Genomic DNA, 19874 nt, shown 5'->3' with positions numbered 1-19874 from the left:
CTACACCTGAGGACCAGGCCGGACACTGAGGTCTGGGAGCATCTCACCTACCCAGTGCCCCAGATCTTTCTCCTCTTCCTCCCCTCTTCCTCCCACACCCTCCTTCCTGGGTTACTCTCCTCTCGATATCTAAAAGCAGTACACACACTGACAACAGCGATGACCCACAGCCATCCAAGGCTGCCTTCCAAGACGCACTTTTAACAATTACCCAGACACCATGAGCCTCTTCCTCAGACTCAAACAATGTTCAGGAGCATGGATGCTGCCTCTCGGAGGAACTAAATCAATGTCTGAACACCCTCTCCCCCTCACCTTCCCCCTCCACCTCCCCAATCCCACTCCACTAAGACTTGGGAGCATCTCTGAGCTTACCAGGTGCAGCTCAGCACCAGCCTCCTTGGGGCAGAGATGGAGGCGGCGCCAGAGGAGGCCGGGCTCACAGCGTCGAATTCAAATTGGGCCGAGCCTGTGGGCGGGCACCTGCGTCTGTTCTGAGTGTGCGGGGCATCATCTCGAAGGAGAGCTGGGCTGCAGCCCGTTCGTGAGTGCTGCATCCCGGCAAGTGTCCGGAGCTGAGCTCGGCCTTGATCTTCTGCCTCCTAGAAAGGAGCGCTGCATCTCTGGCTCCATGCACACCTGTGCTCAGGTGTTGCTGGGTGACATCACAGAGTGTGGGTGCACGGTGCAGAGGTCAGCCTGATCCCTGAGGAGGACAGGTGAGCTGCGAGAGGGGTTCCTGAAGGACCAAGACGATGAGATGAGTAAAGGACCCGCTGAGTGGCGGGGTGGAGCTGGGGGTCTAGGGGCTGCCTGGTAGGTGAGAACCTGTGACTCCCCTGACTTTCAAATGCAGTAAACTGTAGTGTCTTGTGGGTCTGTATCCGGGGAGAAAAATTGCAGCTAACAAACTTGTAAACTCCCTAGGGATGTTTTGCCCAGGTCCCCTGTGTTTCACTACAGGGCCACTTCTCTGCCTACTCATTGCATCTTATTCAATTGGTGTGATTGGAGCAGCATGTAGTTAGTAATCTGATGCTTCCGTTGAAGCAGTAATAAGAGGGGTGGGAGAATGTAACTTCAGAAGTTTGTCTAATCTAGCTGGCGCCGTGGCTCACTAGGCTAATCCTCCGCCTTGCGGCGCCGGCACACAGGGTTCTAGTCCTGGTCGGGGCACCGGATCCTGTCCCGGTTGCCCCTCTTCCAGGCCAGCTCTCTGCTGTGGCCAGGGAGTGCAGTGGAGGATGGCCCAAGTGCTTGGGCCCTGCACCCCATGGGAGACCAGGAGAAGCACCTGGCTCCTGCCATCGGATCAGCACGGTGCGCCGGCCGCAGCGCGCCAGCCACGGCAGCCATTGGAGGGTGAACCAAAGGCAAAAAGGAAGACCTTTCTCTCTGTCTCTCTCTCTCACTGTCCACTCTGCCTGTCAAAAAAAAAAAAAAAAAAAACTAAAAAAAAAAAATAATAAAAATAAAAAGAAGTTTGTCTAATCTAACCATGCTCTCTCAGGACTTCCCGCCTTCAGGGTCACCATCTTCAGGACCACCATGTCCGGCAGGTCTAGGAGAAATGCCCAACGCAGACTCTCCTCTGAGACAAGGCCCCCATCCACAGCACCTGCCGCAGTGAGTCCTGTAATCTTCACTGCTTCCTGTACACAAGATAGGCCTATGGAGCCCATTGTTGAGCCAGTGTCATCTAGGTGCAGGATCGTCTCCTGCATAATGAGAGCTTGTAAAAATTCCTAAGAAAATCAGATTCCATGGGTGCTGGCAAGGGGGAGCGCTTACCCACCTGGGTACACTCTCAACTGCTTCCTGCTCTTGTTTGCTTCACGTGTGCAAACTCAGACCTGCTTGCAACCCAAACGGGTTGCAATGGTTTTTATGTTCCTTGCCTTCAGCTGGGGACTCCTCTTTGACACTGACTTACTTCAAAATGATCTACCTCACGAAAGTAAAATGGGGTTCTCAAAGTTCATGGAGAAAATGAAATTAAAAGAGGTGTGTGTGTGTGTGTGTGAAATATTTTCAAAATCCCTGCATAGTTTTTTTTTTTTTTAAAATAATGCTATGCAATTTTCATGAACTTGTTGAAAACCCCTAGTATGCATGGATTTCAAAAATGCTGACGCCAAAATAAACGTGTCTGTTAATTCCACTTTCCACACAATTGTTGACATACTCTTGTACTTGCGTGGTCCAAGGCAGATAGAATTTCCAGGCGTGTTTAAAACTTGGGGTCAATGCTGTCTGTGGCTGAATATCCATATTCATATAGAAGACCCCCAGCAATGCTAAGGGGTCCTGCCTGCCAATCCCCAGTGGGACCCTGTCCTTTCTGGCAGTCACACGTCCTCATCCAAGCCCAATCTCCCTACTGATTGTTGCTCCTCTCTCCTTTGCTTCTGCCCTCAAACCTCAACCCCTCCTCCCTGCTCCTAGTCCTGAGACTTTAACTGGGAGAGGGAAAGCACCTGCCCAGCCTGCCATCCCCTGAGACTCCAGGGGCACTAGCTCTGTGCCCGCCTAGAGGAAATATCTTCACTTACACCCAGGCCTCTTAACAGCTCCTTTATCCTGGAACATCTCTCCTGCAAGTGTCCCTTCCTTCTCCCCGGGGCAGCAGGAGTCTGCTTACCTAGATTATTCCCATCGGCATTCACACCCGCTGAGTTTCCTCCCATTCAACAGGAATCCATCCCCAAGTCCACTTCCCTCACAGCTACTGCATTCCCCTCCTGGCTTGTCTGTTATTGCTTGCTTCTGGCTGCCAGAGTCTTCTGTCCACTCTGAGCACTGGCTCTGGGCCCCTCCTTTCTCTCCAGGCAGTCTCTTGGGCGCCACTCTACGGCAGCTGCTCCCTGTTCGCTCCTCTTTCCCAAATTGTAGGTCGTTTCTGATCTCTCTGAGCTTGCCCTGTCCCTTGGGCTTAGCCTCTTGGAGCCCCCTCTCCTCCTTGATGACCTGCCTCCACATGGTGGCGCTGCACACCTGCTTCATTGCTGGCCACACCTGCACTTTCCCCTGCTGGATTCCCCTCCTGGCCCTCTTGCTCTGCCCTGGCTCCAGCCTGCAGGTTTCCCATGTACACACCCTCCCTCAGTGCCGTTACCTGGTTCCATGGTTTCAAATGCTGTCTGGGATGTGAGCAGGTCCTCCTGCCTAAATATCCAGCCAGACACCATCAGGTACTGCACAGATCCCGCAGATGTCCACAGACACCCCACACTCCCAGTTCCCCTCCCCAGCATGCCAACACCACTGCCTTCTAAGGAGTTTCCTTCTTTTACTTGCTTAGGTCAGTCTCTGGATTCGTCTCAAACTCCTCTCTTCACCAGTAACTTTTGTATAAACAACGAGGGAATACTATCGGCTTTATCTTTTTCCATCAAAAACTACCCAGGGGCTGGCAATTTCTTACCTGGACCTTCTGGTCCAGACCATGCATACCCTTGCCAGACATGCAGTGGCTTCCTGGTTTCCTGGTTTTTGCTCTTACCTGTCCCCACCCACCCAAGAATGTGCCCTGAGGCAGAACCAGGTGGGCTGGCATTAAGGTGTAGCAGTCAAGCCACTGCCTGCAACACCAGCATCCAATGGGGATGCCACCCAGTCTGCTCCACTTCCCATCCAACTCCATTCTGATGTACCTGGAAAAAGAAGATGGACCCAAGTGCTTGGGCCCCTGCCACACACGTGGGCAACCTGGATGGAGTTTGGAGCTTGCGGCTTTGACCTGATGCCGCCCCTGGCCATTGTGACTATTTGGGGAATGAACCAGCAGATTGATGTCTCTCTGCTTCTGCCTCTCCCCCTCTTTCTGTAACGCTGCCTTTCAAGTAAACCTTTTCTTTTTTCTTTTTTCTTTTTTTTTAATAAGAGCAGTACCAGATAAATCCGTTCAAGTAGCTCCTGTTTCCAACCCACGGGAGGACTCCCACCCTCATGGGATCAGACAGAAGGCCACCTTCCTCTTGCTGGCTGCTCCTCCAAAGTCTCCCCTCACTTGCCTTCTTCCAACTACAGGCCTCCTCGTTCTTCCTTGAATTCCCTACCTGAGCAACTCATTGCTTTCCCCCATGTACGGCTTGCGTCACTTTGCTAATCCATCCACCGCCTTTGACTCTTTGGTCCAACGTCACCTTGCGCTGAGGCTCTCCTTTGTTCCTGTTAATCAATGCAACCCACCCATTCATACCCCACCTTCCTGGTAACTCCTGATCCTCCTCGTTGTGTGTCACGCTTTCTTCGTTTCCCTAGCAGTTAACACGCAAGGTACTATGAATTATTTATAAAATTTATTTCCTGTCACTGGAATGTGAGCTCTTCTAAAGAAGGTCTCTGGCTTTATGTCCTGATAATGCCATTGGAATGAAGAATGAACATATAGGAAGCACTAATCTTTAGTTTCATCTCTGAAAATGTACAGACCCAACTATCTGTTCAATTCCAGCCTGGACGTCAACAACGAGAGGGAGGCCCAGCAGCCACACGAGAGAGAGGGGCTGCATGGGAGAGAGGCCGAGGGCCTGCACCTGAGAGACGCCCAGGGGCTGCGCCTGAGAGACGCCCAGGGGCTGCATGGGAGACAGGCCCGGGGCCTGCACCTGAGAGACGCCCAGGGACTGCGTGGGAGACAGGCCCGGGGCCTGCACGTGAGAGAGGCCCAGGGGCTGCATGGGAGAGAGGCCCAGGGCCTGTGCGTGAGAGAGGCCCAGGGGCTGCATGGGAGACAGGCCCAGGGCCTGCGCGTGAGAGAGGCCCAGGGGCTGCATGGGAGACAGGCCCAGGCCCTGCGCCTGAGAGACACCCAGGGGCTACATGGGAGAGAGGCCCAGGCCGTGCGCGTGCCAGAGGCCCAGGCCATGCGCGTGCTAGAGGTCCTACAGCTGCACGCTCGAGAGGCAGAGCAGCTGTGCGTGGCAGAAGCCCAGGGGCTGCGTGGGAGAGAGGCCTGCCGGCTGCACATGAGCAACAAAAAGGAGCAGAAGGAGGAGTCGCATCTCCAGGTGAGAGGGGAATGGGGGTAAGATGAGGGTTAGGGGATGCTTAACGCAGCAGGTGCCTTCTAACGATAGAAAGTTGTGGACACAAAGCCTCAAATTCCCATGAGGTTTGGCAGAATGGGGAATGTACAGCTTGTGACTTTGTCCTGTCCTTCAGTGAATTATCAGGCTGTCAGTGTTTGGCCTTAAACCTAAAAGCTTAGGACAAAGATGGTTTTTCATAAGGCAACTCAATAGAATTGCTTTTCAAATTTTTACAAAATATTTCTCTAAAATAGTTCAGTTAGCTAGGAATTCTAGGGACACCTTTTCTTTGGCTGCTGCTGCTTTTTTTTTTTTAAGATTTATTTATTTTTATTTGTAAGGCAGAGTTACAGTAGGCAGAGGCAGAGAGAGAAAGAGAGAGGTCTTCGATCCGCTGGTTCACTCCCCAGATGGCTGCAACAGCCAGAGCTGGGATGACCTGAAGCCAGGAGCTTCCTCCCGGTCTCCCACGCAGGTGCAGGGGTCCAAGGACTTGGGCCATCTTCTAGTGCTTTCCCAGGCCATAGCAGAGAACTGGCTCACAAGTGGAGCAGCCAGGACTCGAACCAGCATCCACATGGGATGCCGGCACTGCAGGCGGCGGCTTAACCCGCTACGCCACAGCACCAGACTTCTTAAATTGCTGTATTTGCAAGTTCAGACAACTCCTTGCCCTTCTGGGTGTTTCACCCGCAATGTACCATCCTCACAGGTCACAAGTGACCCGCATTACGCTGGTACAGGTGAGCACACAGGCTTGTGAATTGTCATTTGCCAAGAACCTGTGATTAAAATATCCAAAGCTAATGTGATAAGATATCCAGAACTGATTATCCACTTCTTATAGCAAAAATAGCTTCTGAGGGGTCAAACTGTAAACATGGGAAAAAAAAATGCAGGTAAATATTAGAACAATACAGAACCCAGAACCCTTAACATGAAGCTATACACTTGGATACTTAAAACATAGAGGAGGGTAATTCAAAAAGTTCATAGAAAGGGGAATTTTAAGTTTGCTTTGGTGCCAAAAATAAATTCATACATACAAGGGTCTTACAGTTCACGGAGATGTATGTTATGAAAACGATGCAGGGGTTGGCACCGTGGCATAGCAGGTAAAGCCTCCACCTGCAGTGCTGGCATCTCATATGGACGTGGGTTCATATCCCAGCTGCTCCACTTCCAATCCAGCTCTCTACGATGGCCTGGGAAAGCAGTAGAAGATGACTGAAGGCCTTGGGCCCCGTGCCCATGTGGGAGACCTGGAAGAAGCTCTTGGCTCCTGGCTTTGGATCGGCGCAGCTCCAGCCAGTGTGGCCAACTGGGGAGTGAACCAGTAGATGGAAGACCGACCTCTCTCTCTCTCTCTTTCCTTTTCTCTGTGTAACTCTAACTTTCAAATAAACAAATCTTAAGAAAATGAGCAGATTTCAAAAATTGAATTTTATAAGAAGCACTGACAGGGTGACAGAGATCTCATCTGCTGGTTTTCTCCCCAAATGCCTAGTCCAGGTCTCCTGTGAATGTAGCAGGAATACAACTACTTGAGCCCCTCCCCTGCTGCCTCCCAGGGTCTGCATTAGCAGGACGTTTGAGTCAGAAGTTGGAGCTGGGAATCATACCAGGTACTCCCATGTAGTATGCAGGCAACTTAACCAGTAGGATAAGTGTCTGCTCTGGATTTCAAAAATATTTTGCACCAAAATATCTTCTTGAAAAATTCCTTTTAAAATATTTTACTTATTTGAGAGGTAGAATGAGAGAGGGAGAGACAGATCTTCCTCTGCTGGTTCACTCTCCAATGGCCACAACAGCTGAACCTGGGCAGATCCGAAACCAGGAGCTTCTTCTGGGTCTACCGCTTTCCCAGGCCACAGCAAAGAACTGGATCAGAACAAGAGCAGACGAGACATGAACCGGCGCTCATATGGGATGCTGGCGCCACAGAGGCGGGGAAATCTTCCATCCTTTGATTCACCCCTCCAACCCGAGAGCAGCAAAAAGCCAGTGCTGGGCCAGGCTGAAGCCAGAAGCACTTGGGAGTCAAGGACCCAAACACTTGGACCATTTTCCACTGCTTTTTCCCAGGCTGTTAGCAGGGAGCTGGGTCAGAAGTGGAGCAACTAACATATAAACAGGCACCCATATGGGATGCCAGTATCGCAGGCAGTGGCTTTACCCACTATGCCACAACGCAGGCCCATCCTAAAGTTCTCTCTTAATTCTACTTATCCATAAACTGTTTGAAGTACTCCTTTTTTTGTTAACTGATGATACCTCTGAGGCATTGGAATTAACTATGTATAGTACATGTCATGTTGCAAATGTCAATAAATGAATTTTAATGTGTTTGTTTGCTACATGTGTCAGGACTTAGTTGAGAGTTTGTTAAAAATCACTGACTTCTATGAATAAAATATAGTTAAATAATTTTTCAATTATAAAAATTGAGACTCTTGTAAAAGCATCATAAACTAGGCATAATGGTTTTCAGAATTACTATTTTTAAGAAAACAATTTTTGGGCTGGTACCGCGGCTCAATAGGCTAATCCTCCGCCTGCAGTGCCGGCACACCATGTTCTAGTCCTGGTTAGGGTGCCAGATTCTGTCCCAGTTGCTCCTCTTCCTGTCCAGCTCTCTGCTGTAGCCCGGGAGTGCAGTGGAGGATGGCCCAAGTGCTTGGGCCCTGCACCTGCATGGGAGACCAGGCGAAGCACCTGGCTCCTGCCTTTGGATCAGCACAGTGCACCGGCCGCAGCGGCCATTGGAGGGTGAACCAACGGTAAAGGAAGACCTTTCTGTCTCTCTCTCACTGTCCACTCTGCCTGTTTAAAAAAAAAAAAAATTGTAACCCAAGACATGGCCTCTCTTGGCCATTCACAGGTATAGGACTTGCAGAGAACGTGTATATCGTCTTGGTTTTGCAATACCACTTCTCACTGAAAAACTGCTTTGCAGTGTTATTCAAATGCCGACTTTGTAGAACCACCTAAATCTATTTAAATCTTAAAATTTAGTAAAATTGCAATTACTACTAATAGAAAAAATAGATCAGTCATTCTGTATCAAAAGCCAATTTCACCGGTCACTTCCTGATGGCCACTAAAGGCAGTGTAGTGCCAAGGAGTGGGCTGATTGGAAGATGGAGAGCCAGAACCTAGATTTCTAGAATGTTGGGCTGTGAGCAAGTACCTGATGAAACAGAGCAAGCGCCTTAACAGAAATAGATGGAATGGGGGCCAGCACTGTGGTGCAGTGGGTTAAAGCCCCAGCCTGCAGTGTTGGCATCCCATATGGGCTCCAGTTCAAGCCCCTGCTGCTCTTCTTCCGATCCAGGCTGTGGCCTGGGATAGCAGCAGAAGATGGCCCAAGTGCTTGGGCCCCTGCACCCATGTGGGAGACCAGAAAGAAGCTCCTGGCTCCCGGCTTTGGATCAGCACAGCTCCAGCTGTTGTGGCCATTTGGAGAGTGAACTAACAGCTGGAAGACCTGTCTCTCCCTCTCTCTGTAACTCTTTCAAATAAATAATTCTTTAAAAAAGAGAGAGAGACAGAGAGAAATATTTGGAATGCCAAGGCAACCACAGCCATAGACTGGGGACTTGATAGAAAGGCTTCAATGGCAACCCATTGAGATGATGTCACTCAGATCCTTTGATGTCATCTTTTCAACCTTACCTCTTGGAGTAACTGGGGGTTGCTACTGTCTTTTTTAAATTACATTTCCCTTTTCACTGAGTGAATCTCTGGCTTTTACCTTTCTTCATCCATAGGAGAAGCTGAGCTTTCAGCTAAATTGCAGACATTATCAGTGAAGCCGAGGACTGGCGGACTCTTTGAAGACCACGTGGTAAATACCAGGCAGAACATGGAACACGTTAAAACATCAAAAATAGGTAAGCTGGCCTATAACAATTTAGTTTTATAGAGCTGTTCGCTGTAAGTGTTGGGTTAGAAACAGACATTCTGTGTGTAACAGACTCTATAAATTTTCCTATCATCAGTGTTAAGTGTAGGCACCGCCTCACCACACACATACTTGTAATAGCATTTACTTGTGCAGAAATGACAATTCTGGCAAAGTCTTGAATGAATTCTGTATTCTTTTCCTTTTATAACCCCTTAAGTAGAATGACTGATTCTTTGGTTGTGTTGATTTTTAAAAATAATTTGTTTATTTGAAAGTCAGAGTTTCACAGAGAACAGAGGCAGAGAGAGAGAGGTCTTCCATCTGATGGTTCACTCCCCAGTTGGCTGCAACAGCCGGAGCTGTGCCCATCCAAAGTCAGGAGCCAGGAGCTTTTTCTGGGTCTCCCACACGGGTACAGGGGTCCAAGGACTTGGGCCATTTTCTACTGCTTCCCCAGGCCATAGCAGAGAGCTGGATCAGAATTGGAACAGACAGATCTCGAACTGGTGCCCATATAGGATGCCAGCACTTCAGGCCAAGGTGTTAACCTGCTGCGCCACAGTGCCGGCCCCAAGATTTTTTTTTTTTAATTAAATATTGTTACACACGGTAGCTCACTGTATTCCCTTCTGGAAGGAGCAGAAGTTTTGTTCTTGCCTTATTTTTATTGTTAAATATTTTTAAAAGATTTATTTTACTTGAAAGTCAGTTACACAGAGAGAAGGAGAGGCAGAAAGAGAGAAGGAGGGAGACGCCTTCTATTTGCTGGTTCACTCCCCAGTTGGCCATAATGGCCGGAGCTGCGCCAATCCGAAGCCAGGAACTTCCTCTGGGTTTCCCACGTAGGCGTAGGGTCCCAAGGACTTGGGCCATCTTCCACGGCTCCACCAGGGCATAGCAGAGAGCTGGATTGGAAGTAGAGCAGCCAGGTCTTGAAGTGGCACACATATGGGATGCCAGGATTATAGGCAGCAGCTTTACCCACTACGCCACAGTGCTGGCCCCATTGTTAAATTTTTTTTTTTTTTTTTGACAGGCAGAGTGGACAGTAGAGGGAGACAGAGAGAAAGGTCTTCCTTTTTGCCGTTGGTTCACCCTCCTATGGCCGCCGCGGTAGGCGCGCTGCGGCCGGTGCACCGCGCTGTTCTGATGGCAGGAGCCAGGTGCTTCTCCTGGTCTCCCATGGGGTGCAGGGCCCAAGCACTTGGGCCATCCTCCACTGCACTCCCTGGCCACAGCAGAGAGCTGGTCTGGAAGAGGGGCAACCGGGACAGGATCGGTGCCCCGACCGGGACTAGAACCCAGTGTGCCGGCGCCGCAAGGCGAAGGATTAGCCTACTGAGCCACGGCGCCATTGTTAAATACTTTTTTTAATTAAACTTTTATTTAATGAATATAAATTTCCAAAGTACAGCTTATGGGTTACAATGGCTTCCCCCTCCCAAAACTTCCCTCCCACCCACAACCCTCCCCTTCCCCGCTCCCTCTCCCCTTCCAATCACATCATGATTCATTTTCTATTCTCTTTATATACAGAAGATCAGTTTAGTATATATTAGGTAACGATTTCAACAGTTTGCCCCCATATAGCAACACAAAGTGAAAAAAAAATACTGTTGGAGTACTAGTTATAGCATTAAATAAGAGTGTACAGCACATTAAAGACAAAGATCCTACATAATATTTTTTAATTAATTAATTTTCTATGCCATTTCCAATTTAACACCAGGTTTTTTTTTTTTCATTTCCAATTATCTTTATATACAGAAGATCGATTAGGTATATAATTAGTAAAGATCTCATCAGTTTGTACCACGCAGAAACACAAAGTGTAAAATACTGTTTCAGTACTAGTTATAGCATCACTGCACATTAGACAACACATTAAGGACAGATCCCACATGGAATGTAAGTACACAGTGACTTCTGTTGCTGACTTAACAATTTGACACTCCTGTTCATGGCGTCAGTAATCTCCCTAGGCTCTAGTCATGAGTTGCCAGGGCTATGGAAGCCTTTAGAGTTCGCTGACTTTGATCTTATTCCGATAGGGTCATAGTCAAAGTGGAAGTTCTATCCTCCCTTCAGAGAAAGGTACCTCCTTCTTTGATGGCCCCGTTCTTTCCACTGGGATCTCACTCGCAGAGATCTTTCATTTAGGTCTTCTTCTTTTTTTCTTTTCCATGGTATCTTGGCTTTCCATGCCTACAATACTCTCATGGGCTCTTCAGCCAGATCCGAATGTCTTAAGGGCTGATTCTGAGGCCAGAGTGTTGTTTAGGACATCTGCCATTCTATGAGTCTGCTGTGTATCCCACTTCCCATGTTGGATCTTTCTCTCCCTTTTTGATTCTATCAGTTAGTATTAGCAGACACTTGTCTTGTTTGTGTGATCCCTTTGATTCTTAGACCTATCAGAGCCATCGATTGTGAACTGAAATTGATCACTTGGACTAGTGAGATGGCATTGGTACATGCCACCTTGATGGGATTGTATTGGAATCCCCTGGCACATTTCTAACTCCATCATTTGGGGCAAGTCTGATTGTGCATGTCCCAAATTGTACATCTCCTCCCTCTCTTTTTCCACTCTTAAATTTAACAGGGATCACCTTTCAGTTAAAATTTAAACACCTAAGAATAATTGTGTGTTAATTACAGAGTTCAACCACTAGTACTAGAACAACAATAACAAAAACAACAACAAATACTAAAAAGGATAAAGTATTACATTGTACATCTAGAGTCAGGACAAGAGCTGATCAGTTCATTGTTTCTTATAGTGTCCATTTCACTTCAACAGGTTTCCCCTTTGGTGCTCAGTTGTCGCCGATCAGGGAAAACAAATGATATTTGTCTCTTTGGGACTGGCTTAATTCACTCAGCATGATGTTTTCCAGATTCCTCCATCTTGTTGCAAATGACTGGGTTTCATTGTTCCTTACTGCTGTATAGTATTCTATGGAGTGCATGTCCCATAATTTCTTTATCCAGTCTACTGTTGATGGGCATTTGGGTTGGTTCCAGGTCTTAGCTATTGTGAATTGAGCTGCAATAAACATTAATGTGCAGATGGCTTTTTTTATTAGCCAAATTAATTTCCTTTGGGTAAATTCCAAGGAGTGGGATGGCTGGGTTGTATGGTAGCGTTATGTTCAGGTTTCTGAGGAATCTCCAGACTGACTTCCATAGTGGCTTAACCAGTTTGCATTCCCACCAACAGTGGGTTAGTGTCCCTTTTCCCCCACATCCTCTCCAGCATCTATTGTTGGTAGATTTCTGAATGTGAGCCATTCTCACCGGGGTGAGGTGAAACCTCATTGTAGTTTTGATTTGCATTTCTCTGATTGCTAGTGATCTTGAACATTTTTTCATGTGTCTGTTGGCCATTTGGATTTCTTCTTTCGAAAAATGTCTATTGAGGTCCTTGGCCCATCTCTTAAGTGGGTTGTTTGTTCTGTTGTTGTGGATTTTCTTGATTTCTTTGTAGATTCTGGTTATCAACCCTTTATCTGTAGTATAGTTTGCGAATATTTTTTCCCATTCTGTCAGTTGCCTCTTCACTTTCCTGACTGTTTCTTTTGAAGTACAGAAACTTCTCAATTTGATGCAATCCCAAATGTTAATTTTGTTTTTGACTGCCTGTGCTCCTGGGGTCTTTTCCAAGAAGTCTTTGCCTGTGCCTATATCTTGCAGGGTTTCTCCAATGCTCTCTAATAATTTGATGGTTTCGGGTCGTAGATTTAAATCTTTAATCCATGTTGAGTGAATTTTTGTGTAAGGTGAAAGGTATGGGTCTTGCTTCAAGCTTCTGCACGTGGAAATCCAATTTTCCCAGCACCATTTATTGAATAGGCTGTCCTTATTCCAGGGATTAGTTTTGGATCTTTGATCAAATATAAGTTGGCTATAGATGTTTGGATTGATTTCTGGTGTTTCTATTCTGTTCCATTGGTCTATCCATCTGTTTCTGTACCAGTACCATGCTGTTTTGATAACAACTGCCCTGTAGTATGACCTGAAATCTGGTATTGTGATGCCTCCGGCTTTGTTTTTGTTGTACAAGATTGCTTTGGCTATTCAAGGTCTTCTGTGTCTCCATATGAATTTCAGCATCATTTTTTCCAGATCTGAGAAGAAAGTCTTCGGTATCTTGATTGGTATTGCATTGAATGTATAAATTGCTTTTGGGAGAATAGACATTTTGATGATATTGATTCTTCCAATCCATGAGCATGGAAGATTTCTCCATTTTTTGGTATCCTCTTCTATTTCTTTCTTTAAGGTTTTGTAGTTTTCATCGTAGAGATCTTTAACATCCTTGGTTAAGTTTATTCCAAGGTATTTGATTGTTTTTGTAGCTATTGTGAATGGGATTGATCTTAGAAGTTCTTCCTCAGCCATGGCATTGCCTGTGTATACAAAGGCTGTTGATTTTTGTGCATTGATTTTATATCCTGCTACTTTGCCAAACTCTTCTATGAGTTCCAGTAGTCTCTTAGTTGAGTTCTTTGGGTCCCCTAAATAAAGAATCATATCATCTGCAAAGAGGGATAGTTTGAGTTCTTCCTTCCCAATTTGTATCCCTTTAATTTCTTTTTCTTGCCTAATAGCTCTGGCTAAAACTTCCAGAACTATATTGAAGAGCAGTGGTGAGAGTGGGCATCCCTGTCTGGTACCAGATCTCAGCGGAAATGTTTCCAACTTTTCCCCATTCAATGGGATGTTGGCCGTGGGTTTTTCATATATTGCTTTGATTGTATTGAGGAATGTTCCTTCCATACCCAGTTTGCTTAGAGTTTTCATCATGAAAGGGTGTTGTATTTTATCAAATGCTTTCTCTGCGTCTATTGAGAGAATCATATGGTTTTTCTTCTGCAGCCTGTTAATGTAGTGTATTACGTTGATTGTTTTGTGAACGTTGAACCATCCCTGCATACCAGGGATAAATCCCACTTGGTCTGGGTGGATGATCTTTCTGATGTGTTGTTGCATTCTATTGGCCAGAATTTTATTGAGTATTTTTGCGTCTATGTTCATCAGGGATATTGGTCTGTAATTCTCTTTCAATGCTGCATCTTTTTCTGGCTTAGGAATTAAGGTGACGCTGGCTTCATAGAAAGAATTTGGGAGGATTCCCTCTTTTTCGATTGTTTTGAGTAGTTTGAGAAGAATTGGAGTTAGTTCTTCTCTAAATGTCTGGTAGAACTCAGCAGTGAATCCATCTGGCCCTGGGCTTTTCTTTGTTGGGAGGGCCTTTATTACTGTTTCAATTTCTGTGTCAGTTATAGGTCTGTTTAGGTTTTCTATGTCTTCCTGGCTCAATTTAGGTAGGTTGTATGTGTCCAAGAATCTGTCCATTTCTGATAGATTTCCCTGTTTGCTGGCATACAAGTCCTTGTAGTAATTTCTGATGATTCTTTTTATTTCTGTGGTGTCTGTTGTTACGTTTCCATTTTCATCTCTGATCCTATTGATTTGGGTCTTTTCTCTTCTTTTTTTAGTTAGTTGGGCCAATGGGGTGTCAATTTTGTTTATTTTTTCAAAAAACCAGCTCCTTGTTTGGCTGATTTTTTGTAATGTTTTTTTGGATTCAATCCTGTTGATTTCTTCTTTGATTTTAATTATTTCTCTTCTCCTACTGGGTTTGGGTTTGGTTTGCTGCAGATTTTCTAGATCCTTGAGATGACTTGAAAGCTCATCTATTTGGTGCCATTCTAATTTCTTGATGTAGGCACCTATTGATATAAACTTTCCTCTTAACACTGCTTTTGTTGTATCCCATAGGTTTTGGTATGTTGTGCTTTTATCCTCATTTACTTCCAGAAAATTTTTGATTTCTCTTTTAATTTCTTCTATGACTCATTGTTCATTCAGGAGCATGTTGTTCAATCTCCATGTGTTTGCACGTGCTCTAGGGATTCCCGAGTTGCTAATTTCCAATTTCATTCCTTTGTGGTCTGAGAAGCTGCATGGTATGATTCTAATTCTTTTGAATTTGCTGAGACTTGCTTTATGGCCTAGTATGTGGTCAATCCTAGAGAAGGTTCCATGTACTGCTGAGAAGAATGTAAAGTCTTTAGATGTAGGATGAAATGTTCTGTAGATATCTGTTAGATCCATCTGGGCTATAGTGTCATTTAAATCTACTGTCTCCTTGTTGATCTTCTGTCCTGTTGATCTGTCTATCTCTGAGAGTGGAGTATTGAAGTCCCCCAGTACTGTTGTATTGGGGTCTAAGTCTCCCTTTAAGTCCCTTAACAAGTCTTTTAAATAAGCTGGTGCCCTGTAATTAGGTGCATATACATTGATAATTGTTATATCTTCCTGTTGAATGGATCCCTTAATCATTAAATAGTGCCCCTCTTTGTCTCTCCTAACAGTTTTTGTGGTAAAGTTTATGTTGTCCAATATTAAGATGGCTACGCCCACTCTTTTTTCATTTCTGTTGGCGTGGTATATATTTTTCCAGCCTTTCACTTTCAGCCTGTATGGATCATTGTTGGAAAGATGAGTTTCTTGTAAGCAGCAAAAAGATGGGTTTTGTTCCTTAACCCAATCAGCCAATCGGTGTCTTTTAACTGGACAGTTCAAGCCATTAACATTCAATGTGACTATTGAGAAGGAGTAACTTTGCCCTGTCATTTGCCAAAGACTTTTTCTAATATATGGTTTGAGATTCCTGTGATCTTTTGCTGTGAGGTTTCCTTCCTTTATCTTCTTTCATATTGGTGACCGTGTTTCTGTGTTTCTGTATGTAACACATCTTTAAGCATCTTTTGCAGGGCTGGACGAGTGGCGACAAATTCTTTCAATTTCTGTTTGCTGTGAAAGGTCTTTATTTCACCTTCATTCACAAATGAGAGCTTTGCAGGATATAATATTCTGGGCTGGCAGTTTTTCTCTTAGTACCTGGGCTATATCTTGCCATTCTCTCCTAGCTTGTAGGGTTTCTGATGAGAAGTCAGCTGTGAGTCTAATTGGAGATCCTCTGAGAGTAATCTGGCGTTTCTCTCTTGCACATTTTAGGATCTTTTCTTTGTGTTTCACTGTGGTGAGTTTGATTACGACGTGTCGTGGTGAGGATCTCTTTTGGTCATGTTTATTAGGGGTTCTATGAGCTTCCTGTACTAGGATGTCTCTGTCCTTCTCCAAACCTAGGAAATTTTCTGCTAGTATCTCACTAAAAAGGCCTTCTAATCCTTTGTCCCTCTCCATGCCTTCAGGAACTCCTAGAACCCGAATGTTGGGTTTTTTAATAGTATCCTGTAGATTCCTGACAGTATTTTTTAGATTTCTGATTTCTTCTTCTTTTCTTTGATTTGACTGTTTCCTTTCCTGTTCTCTGTCTTCTAATTCCGATATTCTCTCTTCTGCTTCACCCATTCTGTTTTTAAGGCTCTCTAATGTGTTTGTCATTTGATCTATTGAGTTCTTCATTTCATTGTGGTTTTTTGTCACTATCACAGTTTCATGTTCTACTAGTTGTTTCATTTCATTTTGATTCCTCCTTAATATTTCATTTTCACGAGAGAGATTTTCTATCTTGTCCATTAAGGATTTCTGTAGTTCAAGAATTTGTTTTTGAGAACTTCTTAATGTTCTTATCAATTTTTTGAGATCCACTTCTTGCATTTCCTCTATCTCTTCATCTTCATAATCTTGGATTGGGGTGTCTTGTTCATTTGGGGGCATTATAGTAGCTTCCTTGCTCTTGTTACCTCGGTTTCTATGTTTGTTGTTTGGCATGTTGGAGATAATTTATGTGTTTTTTGTTTTTGGCTGTGGTGTTTTTTTCTCGTTATACTATGCCTCTAAGTGGGCTGTCTGCTTTGATGGATCCTTAGAGGCTGTGATGGGTGTGGCCAGAGAGCTCCGCTTGATTCTTCGGGTTTAAGGCTGAACAAAAAGTGACTCACCCAGATTGTTCTCTCCCTTGCTCCTTGCTGGATTGCTCGCTCTCTCTCTCTCTTTTTTTTTTTTTTTTTTTTTTTTGACTCGGGAAGTTATTCGGTACAGGTGAGTGGAATTGAGTGTAGTTAAAGTCTGGCCTCTGTGAGTATTCGTTTGATCTACCCCTGGGACCACACAAAGAGTTTATGCAGCCCTCAATGTGTTCTCACATTTCTCCCAAGTTCCAAGGTTACTGAGTTTGTGAACTCCTTGGCGGCCCTTTACATATGTAAAATGGTGCCTGCTCTTTGTTTTGCTCAGAGGCCTCTGCTTTTCCCCCCCAATGTCTCGGGTTTCTGACGCCTTTGTCTTACCTCCCGTTGGTTCCCGCGCTGGGGAGATTCTGAGACTGGTCTCCCGCGGTTGGGTTTCCACGCGGTGGGCTCCCTGTAGGTCCTCTGTATCACATCCACTAGATCCAGAAGCGTTTCCTCTGCAGTTTTTTTCTTGAATCTTTTCCTGAGGCTACAGTAATTCCACTTTTATGAAACTTTATTTTCCCGAACTACGGCACACGTCCTCACTATCCGCCATCTTGGCTCCACCCCCATTGTTAAATATTTTAATCTTACTCAAACTTTATCCTTGTGGGCTTGCATTTTGACAATTGCTGGTGTGACATTCTGGACACCAGATAAAGACAAATATTCACTGTTTTGTTTATGTCCTTGGTGCAGCTAACTGCCGCTGTCAGAAGAGCAGCATCTGAATTCCTTGGTCCAGTGGGTCATCTTCTTTGATTATTGCCATGTGGTTCAATCTTCCAGGTTCAGAAGGTCAAAAGGTAACGCTTTTGGCCAACCATTTCCGAGTGACGTCCCAGCCCCAGTGGAATGCTTATGTATACACCATGAACTTCCAACCAGAAGTAGAAGATACTGCCCTCCGTACGGCTTTACTTCTTCAAAACAAGTCAAAACTTGGGAGTTACTTTCTGTTGGATGGAAACTCGTTAATATTACCCAGACAACTACAAAACTTGGTTAAGTATTGCTATTGGACCTTTGCCTTCCTTTCCCATTTCCACTTCTGTTTTTCAAAATAAAACTCTGTCTACATTGGTTCATAAAGATATCCCTAGGGCCTCTTGGCCATGTCACTTGTGACAAAGGCCATGTGCATGTTTCATCTTCATTGATATTCAATAATGCCTCCGTTTTTAGTACTTCAATGGCATTTAAGTGAAATTTAAGCACCATATGACAAAAAAAAGCGAGTAACAAAATTTTGAATAATTTTGTATTTCCTTCAAAACTTCAGCTCCCCGCCCCCCAAATTCCCATCACTTTCATAGGTCTTATTTTCTCCAATAAATTTTCTATACAGTCAACTTATAGGAATTTAGGATGTTTTCAATATTAAACTCTGATGCTTCATGTTTGTGGAACACATTTTCTGTATGCATGTGTCTCGGGGAAAGACAGTTGTGCCATGTAGTATGTAGAAATGAGCTTTGAGAGGAACGTCTGGACACTTGTTTGCTGTTGTGTACCTCAAGAGAGAAGAGATTACCGGCCTGAATGATGATGATAAAGAGGTAGATATTACACTGCAATTTTCCAAGAAACTCCGACCCAGCCACCCCGATTGCATACGCTATTTCAACATCCTCTTTCGAAGGTGTGTTCATTGGATTTCTTTTCTGTGGGACTGAGTTGTGAATTCCTGTGTCTCAGTTTTGAGGTCAACAGCTGTTGACTTCTAGGGTTTTTGTCGTTGACAATGCCAGGTATTGAGAGAGTGAAGGGTTTTTGAGATGAAATGATACTGGAGACTCAAGCAGAATGTGCAAGTTCAGTAGCTTATGCCTGATCTGTACTTGATCCCTGCCTGTCCCTATTTCCCATGTCTGGTACCCGTTGAGAAGGACTAACAGGTCTATGCATATTTCTTCTTTAGTGCAAATACATTTCTTTCCTTTTTTAAGATTAATTAATTAATCAATTTGAAAGAATTACATAGAGAAGGGAGAGGTAGAGAGAGAGAGGTCTTCCGTCCTCTGGTTCACTCCCCAGTTGGCCACAATGGCCAGAGCTGTGCTGATCCGAAGCCAGGAGATTCTTCTGGGTCTCCCACGTGGGTGCAGGGGCCCAATAACTTGGGCCATCTTCCACTGCTTTCCCAGACCATAGCAGAGCATTGGATCAGAATTGGAGCCGCCAGGACTTGAACTAGCACAGATATGGGATGCCAACACTGTAGGTGGCAGCTCTACCCACTATGCCACCACACAGGCCCACATTTGTTTTCTATTCCATACTCGCTGTGATGAACAAATGCTGAAGATTAAAACTTGGGATACACTGTGTGAAAGGTGTTGTGGTCAGCTCTCAGAATGAAGGGCATTTAGATGACATCTACATGATATTTTTGTTACGAGGAGACAGAAGCACTGAGGTCAAATGAAACTATCTCATAATGTAATTTACTTATCTGTTATTTTGTGTTAATTGATAAATTAACAAACCCATAGACAGCTTGTTTTTCCTAATGAATTCTTATGTGTGTTATCAACTGCTTAATAATGAGTATATTTCCAACAAATCTTGTTCTTTCAATTTCTAGAGTTCTGAGGTTGATGAATTTGAAGCAGATTGGTCGCAACTATTACAACAACAAGGAAGCAAGGGAGTTCCACGAACATAAGTGTGTATAAAGTGAAGAAATCTTGTATTCTATAGACTTGACCATATAATTCTTTTGAGAAAGTTACTTTCGTGGGAAGTGGTATGATTTATAAGGGATGGCCTTTTTAGTGGTACCCACCAATCATTAGCAATTAAGTTTTCAGTTTAATGTAAATTTAAAATGCAGTGAAAAGTTTCCTGTTTAAAATTTTAGCATAGGCTGGCACCGTGGCTCACTAGGCTAATCCTCCGCCTTGCGGTGCTGGCACACCGGGTTCTAGTCCCGGTCGGGGCACCGGATTCTGTCCCGGTTGCTCCTCTTCCAGTCCAGCTCTCTGCTGTGGCCAGGGA

General features: G+C 45.0%; 1 protein-coding gene across 1 annotated transcript in view; it reads left to right on the top strand.

Moving 5' to 3' along the window:
* Positions 1-4868: 4868 nt before the first annotated feature.
* PIWIL3 (piwi like RNA-mediated gene silencing 3) overlaps positions 4869-19874 on the top strand; it is a 52698-nt gene continuing 37692 nt past the window's right edge. Inside the window, exons 1-6 of the mRNA XM_062182314.1 lie at positions 4869-5012; positions 5746-5776; positions 8807-8929; positions 17664-17878; positions 18395-18516; positions 19462-19542. Coding sequence (XP_062038298.1) covers positions 4869-5012; positions 5746-5776; positions 8807-8929; positions 17664-17878; positions 18395-18516; positions 19462-19542 — 716 coding nt within the window. The remainder of the gene's footprint in view (positions 5013-5745; positions 5777-8806; positions 8930-17663; positions 17879-18394; positions 18517-19461; positions 19543-19874) is intronic.

This window comes from Lepus europaeus, chromosome 23 (genome assembly GCF_033115175.1).
Source record: "Lepus europaeus isolate LE1 chromosome 23, mLepTim1.pri, whole genome shotgun sequence".
Lineage (NCBI taxonomy): Eukaryota > Metazoa > Chordata > Mammalia > Lagomorpha > Leporidae > Lepus > Lepus europaeus.
The sequence above is the reverse complement of the archived record's forward strand: the minus strand, read 5'-3'. Positions and strand labels throughout refer to the sequence as shown.